Here is an 11,655-nt window from a genome sequence, read left to right on the forward strand (position 1 = left end):
TTCACTTAGTTTGAAGGTCCAATATGAGCATAGAACTAACATAAATTATGTATCTTCGACCAACAGGTTAGAGGTTTAACTGTATCATCATGCATACTGCTTGAACTAAAAAAAATTAGTTCAGAGATTTACGCTTGACCCGTGGTAATATAAAAAAAACAAAATAAATGTTTAAACATGATGAATAGTAGACCTCATATTAATATTCTAAACAATATGAAAACAACAAATAGTATTTAGATTTCAACCTAGCCTAAATACAAACCTATATATAAGAACAAAAATATGATAAGAACAAAAATATGATTTCAAACTAATTTTCATTTAGAGTTATTCACTCCTAATGAGTGACAAGAGCAGTTTGGCTGCACCTCTCGACTATTTTCACATCCTATAGTTTAACCTAAATATTTTGACCGAAAAAGTCACCGTTCGTGTTGAGTTCTCTATGATACCTATCAATATGATGCTAGTGATTCAAGTGAAGTATTAAATAGCAATAGATCAACCATCAAACGAATATGAGTATAGAAATTGTCTTTATTATTGTCTAGTTGTCTACCTACAAGAACATTAAGATCCCACGTCAGTTGGAGAGAAAAACGAAACATTTCTTATAAGGGTATGGAAACATTTTCCTAGCAGATGCGTTTTAAAACTGTGAGGCTGATAGCTATACATAACGTGGTGTCACAAACACTATATCATTCTTTTTTCTATTTTTTTGAGTTTTCAACTTTAAATGACTGCAGAATCAAACAACAAGATCTTAAAAATACATGTCCATGATTCAAACATTTGACATAAAAAAAAATATTATAATCAAAAGTGGTGGACGGCACTATTTACCGTCTAAAATGTCAATAGTTCGACACAAACAAAAAAATGATGAATATACAATTAGAGACAAGGTAGAAGCTTCTTCTCAACCAACAAGCAATAAAGACAATGGACAATAGACTGATTCATCACAAAATCATAGAAAATACCAAAATGGTGACCAAAGCAAGGTCCAAAATTCTATTAACTTGTCATTTGAGGCAAAGAAATGGCAAGAGAATGCATTATTTAATACTCATGTGTAAAATAAGTAATATGCTGTTTTGACTTACAAATGCCACGTGCATTATAAACAAGTCTTCTTTGTCCAGACTGTAGCTCTTGTTTCCATTATATTTTGACAAATGCACCTTCCCTAGAAAATCCTCTGTTATTTAAGACAATGGAAAATCAAAATCAATACTTCCTGTTATTCTACTGAAATATAAACCATAATGAAATTTGAGCAATTTGATTCAGTTTATGATACTATTACATTGATATTTGAATAACGTTCATAAACCATCAATCACTAAGAATTAGAGCAATGAATCCTTCAACGAAATATGACTATTTACACTTGCAAACGAATCAACATTTGGAAGAAAAGATTTAAACCATAGATAAGCTAGATCATAAGTTGAAACTAGCCAGAAGAGAAAGAGATGGAAATCGAAGTAAGCTAAATCGCCCCACACCCAATTAAATAATCATAACAAACAAGCATTGCCCTCCAACTTCTCCAATCCATTTCTATATAAAAGTATCAGTAACGACCAGGCCATTAGCTTCATTCTGATTTGGAAATCTTTCTCCATTTGCTGATAGGAAGAAGTTCTAAAGAACAACAATGACTAGAGCACTGGTCCTGCTTGTACTAGCCATAGTGGCATCCTGTGCCTTGGTACAGACCACAACCGCAGAGACCACCCATGTGGTCGGAGACAGCTTGGGCTGGGTGGTTCCCCTTGGAGGCCCCATTGTCTATGCCACTTGGGCTGTCTCCCACACCTTCTTAGTTGGTGATATCTTATGTAAGCTCAAACTCTCTTATCAATCTCTTTATGCACTTTGAATCCATTTGTTTGAGATTTTAAATCCATAATAGTTTTCAATGTCAAAAGTTATGGCAGTTCTTGATTTTTAGTATCCAGAACAGTTCAAAGCATTTAAAACCGTCCCAAATGAGATGGATATCAAAGTAGTCATCTCTGATCTTTGTTTCTTATTTGTACTGACAATTGTGGTTGTTTCTGAATCTTTAGCGTATTCATAACTGTTCTAAGCAAGCTGGTTTGCATAATCAAAACCATCCAAAACAAGAAAGCTTGGCTTTGACAATCAAATTAGATCATCTCTGATCTTTGTTTCTTCATATTTGTTTTCACGATCTTATCTTGTTTATCAGATGAACGTTTTATTTATGATTTTCAGCAAAAGTTCGATATTGAAAGATCATAAGAAATTCTATAGTGATCTTTGTGCAACATTTTCAGTGTTCAATTTCACAACTGGACAAGAAGATGTAGCTAGAGTGACAAAGGAAGCATTTCTAACCTGCAATACAACCGATCCAATCAGCCTCAGAGCCACTGGTCCAGCCAATTTTACGTTGGATTCACTGGAGGAGTACTATTTCATTGGCACTTTGGACAAGAACTGCATCTTGGGACAGAGATTGGCCATCAATGTCACTGCATATCCCGGCCCGGCTCCTGCCCCAGCTCCACCTCCAGCTCCGAGAGGGCCGAGGGATTACACCGTCGGCGACAAACTCGGTTGGCTCATCCCTCCCGGGGGTCCTCTTGATCTCTACTATGAATCATGGGCTTATAACAAAACTTTCTTGGTTGGTGACACCTTAGGTAAGTGTAGATTTCATCGACACAATTTATCAAACACCTTGTGTGCACTCAGTAAAGAAACCCCCCAAAGACTCGTCAATCATTGAAATTAAATTCATTTTGCAGTTTTCAACTTCTTCAATGGATCCGACGACGTTGCTGTGGTGACAAAACAAGTGTTCGATTCCTGCAACATCACTTCAACCCTCGCAGTTTTCAACTCACCTCCGGCGAACATCGCCCTGAATGCCACCGGCGACCATTACTACACCTCCACCTACGCCAAACACTGCATATTAGGACAAAAATTAGCAATCAACGTAAGTGGACACGCCACTTCCGGCTCCGCCCCTTCTCCTTCGTCCACTGCACACCCACCCTCCATTGCGGTCTCTCCTTCTTCCCCGCCCGGCAGAGCTCTGGCTCCTTCTCCGAACACCTCCGCCCCTTCTCCACCGGCCATTGCACATCCACCCTCCATTGCGGTCTCTCCTTCTTCCCCGCCCGGCAGAGCTCCGGCTCCTTCTCCGAACACCTCCGCCGCACCGATAACTGCCGCCGGCCGCCCCTATTTTGTTGCTTTCGTGATCTACGTCATGGCCTTGGCAGTCTATTTCTGAGCAAAGCACGATTATATTCAAAAATAAATAAATAAAATCTAAATTAATAAAAATAAATTCTGTATCTCGTCTTCCTAAAATTTCAAATTATTCTGTTAATTTTTTTTTAATATTTTACGTTTATTTATATTCATTTTCAATTTATAAAATTAAAATTGGAGCCATTTTTTAATATTCAAGATTAAGATTGCATTTATCGAGTTGTGTAATTAAGGGTGTACACGGATTCAATGGTCGGAGAAATCTTTTGAACTAGCCCGAAACTTGGATTGTTTGAGCTGTAACTCGAGCAATTTGAATAGAGTTCACAACTCAACCCAACCCTTTGTTTTACTACTGGATTGTTTAAAAAAATCATACTTATACACAGTAAATATTGTTTTAATAACTAAATCTTATAAAATTTAACTCTCAAACATTCACAAGTCACAACACATCACTAACACGGATTACGAACGTTAAATATTCTTAATTTTCATAATAAAGAAACGTTGAATTGTAACCTTATTTTTAAATCGATAGAATCGACTCAAAATCCAATTTTTTTAGGTTTAATTTTAAAAATTAAATCTATAATTTAATATATGATATTAATTATTTTACAAGTTATTTGTTGTCAAGTGTGTATAAGCCATTGCTTTTTCCATAAAATTTGCTCTAAACTAAAATACAATATAAATTAAATAATAAATTTATTGTTTTAAATAATAATAATAATAATATTTCATAATTATGCATGTGACTAGTCAACCATTTCCACCTTCTCCATGTGAGCTAAAGTTAAAAGTTTGGTCACCGTGGTTGAAAGATTCATATTTACAGTGTTCGTGAGTTAAGACAGACCTAATTTAATTGCTCGGGTTATAAATATTTTAAGCCAAAAGACTTTTATTCAATAATGAATCCAACACGATCCAATCACAATTTTTTTCGGTTAGTTGTATTGGACCTAACTCGATTTGGATTAGGTTGGATAGATCGAGTTTTTCGAGTCATTAAATTTTTTTTTGAACATTTTTACAAATGTGTTCAATAAGAAACCTATCACTGGAAGCCTAAATTTCTAAGCATCTAATCTCGTGGCAGCTTATCATCACCGTCCATATCATTCACACGTGTCCTTCATCCAATGGCTTCTTTTGCGCGAATGTTTGAGATCCTAAACTCTATAAATACCCAAAAATGTCTCTATTTTTTGTACCAAAACCACAAATAACTCCGAGCTTAAACAAAAAGGCGATCTGAGAACACAAAATCATGGCCGTGGGATTTAATCGGATGGCGGTTCTCCTCCTCCTCCTCATGGCCGCCGCGTCGTGGCAGTGCTCTTCCGCCGCCACTTATACTGTCGGCAACGCATTGGGTTGGACTGTCCCGCCTATTTCTACTGTCTACTCCGAGTGGGCTTCCGATAAAACGTTTGTCGTCGGAGACATTCTTGGTAAGAAAAAAAAAAAGTTAAATTAATTTATTTTATTATTATGATTTGATAAAATAATTTTAAAAAAATACTATTTAAAGAGAGTCGTGTACATTGTAACAGAGTCATGTCCTAAATTTAGTCATGTCAACAGAACGAAGGAAAAGAGACTCCTCTAAAGCATAGTAAAGAATGATTGAGACTCCAAAAGACAAAGAGTCAGCCTCGATTATGGGGATGCGTACTTTGTTCGATGGGAGGTGTTGGATGGAAGTTCTATATTAGCTAATTTAGGGAATGGTCATAAGTTTATAATTAAGGAATAATTTCTTTATTGATATGAGGCTTTTTGAGGAAGTCCAAAGCAAAGAGTTTATACTTAAAGTGGACAATACAATACCATTGTGGAGAGTCGTGTTCGACATGTAGCTGAACGTGAATTGATTTTGCGCAGTTTTCAACTTTGTGAATGAACGACATGACGTAACGGAAGTGACAAAAGGTTCTTATAATTCTTGCAATGGGAGCAATCCGATCTCCGTGGAGACCAAGAGTCCAGCAAGGATCACACTCGCTTCTACCGGTGACCACCACTTCATGTGCTCGTTCCTTAGCCATTGCAACGATGGTCAAAAGTTGTCCATCACCGTCAGAGCAACCTCTTCTTCTGCTCCGTCACCCTCTCCCTCTCTCACCGCCGGCCTCACCGCACCTCCGCCCTCAATCGCGACGCCTCCATCTGACAACGTCCCTTCAACTCTATCTCCAACTACCGCCCCATCGCCTCCCAGCACCGCTACATCGCTCCGAGCCTCCACCTTCTCCACCTCTATTCTTGCCGTCGTCGTCGCTCTGGTGTATTAGCCGTCGTGGCGTTAATTAATTAATTCGGTTCCGATGATGTAGCATTTTTTTTATTTTAAGGTCTCTTCGTCTCCATATTTGATTTGATTGTAGAAATATAATTATAAATTTATTAGGATTATTTTCTTAAGAAAATAAATTTATTAAGCTTTCTTTTTATTTTTTATATATATATATTTTTAAAGCTTCATTTAAAAAAAAAAATTAATGGATGATTTCTATTTAAAAAGATAAAACATTCTAATAAATAAAAAAAAATATATATTCATAACAAAATATATATATATATATATATTTCTAAAAAACTAATTTATTATATTTATATTATATATTATATATAAATGTGGAGCATGGCAGAGGTGGGGTCGGGGATGAGAATGAAAAATGTAATCTCTGTCTTTGCCCATTTAGCTAATAGAGAAACATCTCTAATGCTCTCTCTCCCATTCCTAGTTTAAACAAGAATTTTTCATCCCATCGGGAGGGAGTAGGATCTCGAACCTATTGGTTAAATAGACATCTCTAGTTGAATGGGGAAGAGACTTCGAAAATCTAAATGCCTCGAACTTAATATTTTGTAGTTTTTCTCTCATATATCAAATAATATAAAACTAACAGTCACGTTGTAGCGATCTCCTCGAATGATTTATCTTTATGAAAATAATCGGTTCGATTATGTCCAACTAAACATGGTTTAATTGGTTAAGACATGTTCTCAACAAATTAGATGTTAATGGCATGTCCAGGACGTGTTTTCCAAGGTCTTATGTCTGTTCCAAACCCTCTTTACTTGCTTTTGTGTTAAATATATCTTTACTATTTTTGTTGTGTCAATACGAGAGTGTATGACCGGTCACCAAAATCATGTATGTTAGATATATCCTTACTATTTTCGTTGTGTCAATATGAGGGTGTATGATCGGTCACCAAAATCATGTCTACAACCGCTAAGGCTAAAATGCTCCAAAATGTACTATAAGGGGATGTGACTAGTTGTCAATTCTTGCTACTGGGGTAAATTATTTTCAACGTAGTTTTTCGCTCACGTTTTCTAAAACATTTCTTCAAACGTGACACAAGGTTGCTTGCAAAATCCGACTTCTATATGGTTGACTAGTTCATTGGGTTAGAACAAATGCGACATAATATGGACTAATGGGAAAAGGCTCAAGAGAGAAGGAAAGGAACGAGCTAGAAAAGAGGCATAACCTGCGAACACAGCACAAAGGAGCAAATGGCCAGCACAATGAGTTTGTTTGGTGCGTGATCGCTTTGGCATGTGCCAGCCATGGCTGCAACCATCCATGTAGTTGGAGGCCATGAAGGCTTGAGAATCCTGAAGGACAAGTCCTTATACGCCGGGCTGCCCATAAGACCTTCATTGTTGGTGACAAACTAAGCCTTTAAACCCTCCTCCAATGCCTGTCAGGTTCATAACAAGTGTTAATTTTCGACTCTTAGAACTCGACACAGTTGTACAACCAACAAAAACATGTCCAAATCTTGTCGAGATGGCCTTCGAACCCTTAATTCGAGCACTAATTACATTTATTACCTCTAGAGCTCAAAAACTCGAAGGGGACGACCAGTCTAAGAAGCTTGCAAAACTTGAATTTGTATGCATTGTATTGGATTCACAAGGCACAAAAGGTGAGTTATATGAGTTAGTAAACTTGTAGAGAAGCCAGCAGAATGTCACATTTTAACTGAGATGAAACTAATGGGAACAAACAGTACAGAACTAAAGATGACCTTTCTCTTGTACAATTTGGCTCAAACTCAACTGGGTTTCGTTTTCACAAAATTATGTTCTATTCTGTTCTAACTGCATAAATAGTCAGGCCGATACGTGAGCTATATATGCAAATATGGTTTTCTTTTGCTTACAGAATTCGAATATATCACGCATAATGTAGCTGAGGTAACAAAGGATAAGTATGAAAACTGTACCAAGGCAGGACCACTTCATGGCACAAGTCATGTCACTCCCCTGTGCTCGTTCAGGGAGAAGTTGAGCGTGAGCGTCGGGTCTAATAGCTTGACAACGCCAGCAGCACCGGCACCAAGCTCTGCTCCTGCCTCTCCTGGCAAAAGCTTTGTATGCAGCTATGTTCACCATAGATAGCAGCATCTTCTTCCTACTACATCAAAGTATTTTATGTGCTGAAACAATGTGCTAAGAAGTGGGATTCCTGGATTTTGTTATTTTCCAGCCTCGCTGAATTGTTTCCAGTTTCATTCACAATCATTGGAATAAATAATGAACATGTTCGTAAGAAAATTCATGGCAGATTTCATATCAGCAAGTTCCCATACATGACATGTTTCTCTGTTTCAATGACAAATCTAAATGGTACCAAGTGAGTTGGGGGAAGCTAAAAGAGAATATTTAAGGTAACAATCAATCAGTCAGTGGCAGGAAAAACAAATGTGCAGCCTCCCATAAGATATTTTGGAGATACCCTTCAAAGCCTTGGATTTAAACCCTTTGACATAAAACCCTGTCTCCCACAGCTGGCTTTAGGGCGAGTGAAACTTCCTCAAAACTAGTGAGGTATGTTGTAACAACCCAAGTCTACCGTTAGCAGATATTGTCCTCTTTGGGCTTTCCCTTTCAGGCTTCCCCTCAAGGTTTTTTAAAACATGTCTACTAGGGAGAGGTTTCCACGTCTTTATAAAGAATGTGTCGTTCTCCTCCCCAACCGAAAGGGGTGGAGACGAGGCGGTAAGGCAACAAGGACGCTGGGCCCTAAAGGTGGGTAGATTGGGGGGTCCCACATTGGTTGGAGAAGGGAATGAGTGTCAGCAAGGACGCTAGGCCCCGAAAGGGGTGGATTGTGAGATCTCACATTAGTTGGGGAGGGGAACGAATCATTCTTTATAAGGGTGTGGAAACCTCTCCCTAGTAGACGAGTTTTAAAAACCTTAAGGGAAAGCCCGAAAAGAAAAGCCTAAAGAGAACAATATCTATTAGCGGTGGGCTTGGACTGTTACATATGTCATGAGCATAATACTAGTGTAGGCCCTTGACGCCCCATTATATACCTAGATACATACATACAAACATATGTATGTATATACACCCCATATCTATGTAAGTAATGTATGTATGTACATATTTCTCATCCAGACAATACAATTTCACTTATTGATGCACATCATATAATAACTTGAAGGAAAAGTACCAGGAGAATCTCACCCCACAAAGATGCAACTTCAACTCCAGAATAAGGAGAAATCAATAACAGTCAGCAGCCCAGAGTGAGATACAGGACATCCTCTATGAAAGAAAGCAATTATTTTAATATTCTATTGATAAGAACAATCCTAATCCTATGACAAAAATAGTTAATCAAAGTATTTGAACCACACGAGGCAAGCAAATTTAAGTACATGAATCAACAAAATATCGAAAACGCATCCCAGTTTGGAAGTTGTGATATTGGCTCTCAATATACATTACAACAAGTTAAGCCATGTAACTGGGAAAAGAATAAATATGGATTCAAGCAAGGTGACCCTAAGCTCTCGTTTCACGAATATACACATACGTGTACGTATATCAGTGTGTGCCCTGTCGTGTGATATATTGAAATGAGTATGTATTAGGATAAAGGAACCTGCCAAAAAAACATGGGAAAAATAGTCTAATGTATAAGATATTTCATATATTAGATAAATGGTACTAAAGTTCGACCTCGTAACCACACGAATATTCAAATTTATTCATATAACGTAGGCATTTTACCAGATTGATGAACGAACAGCTGTAGAAATTCCTAGTATTCTTAGCATATGACTAAACAGAAAAGGCGTTGAAGCGATAACTTCCCTACCCTGCTCCCCGAGTTACAATGCTGGAAGTGTCCGGTTTACTATTGTAAGTAATGGAAGCATGTCACGAATACCAAAAAAGATGAACACCAAGGAATTCAATACATTGGGTCTCAGAGAAGGCAGAGAAGATGATCTTATTCTCAACGAGCATAAACAGCACGGTATCACAGTTCATGAAAAGTAATTCTCATGTAGCACAAAAGAACTTGCAACTCAAGGTTGAATTCATTTCTATTGTTGTATTAGTTATGTGCCTAACCGTTCGTAGTTAACTATTCGGATTTCCATTCTAACCATGTTGGTTAATGATTCACTCAGCTCAATGTCACACCTCACATGTTTGGAGGGCCTGAACTCTAATTATACAGTTGGGTAGTTGAGACTCAAATATTATAAAATTTCAACTAAAGCTACAAAAGGAATAGTTCTCATTGGTGACAATACGACATCATGGGAAACGTTAAAATTTCCGATCTTATATGCCACGATATGGAAAAAACTGTCTACAAACCTGACCCTTTAGTTTGACTGTTAAACCAGTAAGATGGAACCTCGGGTGGCAAACAAAAAGGTTCGTCCTCCTCATTGCTACTAAAGGGATCTTTGCGTTTTTTTGTGGAAGATTCTGGATTCCGACCCCTGCCATCTGAACTCCACATATTTGAACAGGAACCGAAGGAGTCAAATGCAGTTCTGCTTGGGAAAAAACTGAACTCTTTATTCGCGTAAATGGTTTGATCGTGAAATTTGTGCGTCTCGTGGGAAATGCTTGGAGCAATGTCCCCAGTTTCAAGAGCCCAAGCTTTCCTACTGCTCACACATGGCTGGGAAGGTAAACCCAACCTCAAAGATAAATCACATTCTGTGTCTGGTAGCTTTTCTTCTCTGGCTGTGATAACTTCTGGTGGAAATCTGCTCATAGCATTGCTCGTTTTGCACGAACGAAGGCAGTGCTCAGCAGGCAGCTCGGTACTTGATACGATCGGTCTACCCAAAAATATAGTCTGTTGGTTGGCATCCGCAGAAATCTGGGAGCCTAAGTTGCGCTCTTCAGTTGGACAACGAAATCCATAATACAATGGATAAACAGATCCCAAGTTAAGTGGGGTATTGGTCTCAGTCATTGAATAACTGTTATGAACAACTGGGACATTCTCAAGCAAGAAGGCAGGGTTACTTGGAATGGTGGGGTTGTTATGTTGTTTGGGGTTCATAGTCTTGGCTCTTGCAAAGTTCAACTGGTTGGCAGGGTGTAGCGACGATGTCGGTAGGCGTCTTTCGTCGGTAGCTTTATCCAATGTGGGTTCTTGTCCCCTTGGAGTAAGATAAGTCCTTGGGTTACTATGCCGTTGGCTTCTAGATGCTCGTACCGGGACGCAACCGAGGTTAAGTGCAGCTGAATTCCACAGAGAAGCAGCAAAGAAAGACAAAACAGGTATGACTAATGGCTTGTGTTCATACAAACAGATGACAAAGAACAAACTAAACCTAATGCATTTCCTATAAGAGTCAAGAACTTGAAATGCAAGAATGTTTTTACCTTCAACACATGGAGGCAAACGGTCACCACTTTCAGTGGTTTCATCTCTACGAATTATGGTGTTAACAGCATCATTTAAACGATCCCAAAGCGTTTCAAGATTCATGTACTCAGCCTAAGCAAATCACGGGGATGAAACATGACAAGATCCGAATTATGAACAAGACGCAAGGGTTAAGGGGGGAAAAAATACCTCGGAATTAGCTTTAGAATACATGATTTCTTCAGCTTTCAAAACAACAATCGGCAATTTCTCCTGCCATTCCTTGTTCTTCTTAGTAGCAGGAGTATGATTCTCATTGACAACCCTGATCAAACACATGGTGTGCAAATTCATCAAAATGTGAAAAATACAGAATCAAAGTCGAAGAGAATCAGTAAAATTAAACAAGACCCAGAACCTGAAAATTTGCTGAATAATGGAACCTCTCATGGGTTGGTGCCTATCGCTGTGCCAAGCTCTCCGCACGCACTCGTACGGTCTCGGGCCTGGCCGCGGCATCTTCGTTCCCCCGTGGCTACACAAAATCTTTGACGAAGAGAAAAAGAAATCAACAAAAGATTCGAAACGCTCAGCTCCAAAAAATCAGTGCTACGGGAGATGGGTTTGGATGATTTGCATTGGCTCGATGTGTTTTAATCCTCCATCTGGGTTCCCCAATTAGCAATGGGACAGTTTATGCTGGGTTTGGAGAGAGAGGGGGGGGGGGG

The 11,655-nt window shown here is 38.4% G+C and overlaps 3 protein-coding genes across 3 annotated transcripts; 2 read left to right on the top strand and 1 right to left on the bottom strand.

Annotated features, from left to right (window-relative positions):
• The first annotated feature begins 1,626 nt into the window (after window positions 1-1,626).
• Window positions 1,627-3,297, top strand: LOC111450269 (uclacyanin-3-like). The gene is made up of 3 exons (XM_023090303.1): window positions 1,627-1,853; window positions 2,316-2,684; window positions 2,790-3,297. The coding sequence occupies exons 1-3, from the start codon at window positions 1,670-1,672 to the stop codon at window positions 3,281-3,283; spliced, it is 1,047 nt and encodes a 348-aa protein (XP_022946071.1). The 5' UTR covers window positions 1,627-1,669; the 3' UTR covers window positions 3,284-3,297.
• A 1,264-nt stretch (window positions 3,298-4,561) lies between these two features.
• On the top strand, window positions 4,562-5,595 carry LOC111450800 (stellacyanin-like). The gene is made up of 2 exons (XM_023091098.1): window positions 4,562-4,724; window positions 5,158-5,595. The coding sequence occupies exons 1-2, from the start codon at window positions 4,562-4,564 to the stop codon at window positions 5,565-5,567; spliced, it is 573 nt and encodes a 190-aa protein (XP_022946866.1). The 3' UTR covers window positions 5,568-5,595.
• Window positions 5,596-9,632: 4,037 nt separating this feature from the next.
• Window positions 9,633-11,643, bottom strand: LOC111450801. Its single transcript, XM_023091099.1, has 4 exons — window positions 11,346-11,643; window positions 11,138-11,252; window positions 10,945-11,059; window positions 9,633-10,800 (listed from the first exon to the last, which is right to left on the bottom strand). The coding sequence occupies exons 1-4, from the start codon at window positions 11,444-11,446 to the stop codon at window positions 9,908-9,910; spliced, it is 1,224 nt and encodes a 407-aa protein (XP_022946867.1). The 5' UTR covers window positions 11,447-11,643; the 3' UTR covers window positions 9,633-9,907.
• Window positions 11,644-11,655: the final 12 nt, after the last annotated feature.

This window comes from Cucurbita moschata, unplaced genomic scaffold (genome assembly GCF_002738365.1).
Source record: "Cucurbita moschata cultivar Rifu unplaced genomic scaffold, Cmos_1.0 Cmo_Scf00012, whole genome shotgun sequence".
NCBI lineage: Eukaryota > Viridiplantae > Streptophyta > Magnoliopsida > Cucurbitales > Cucurbitaceae > Cucurbita > Cucurbita moschata.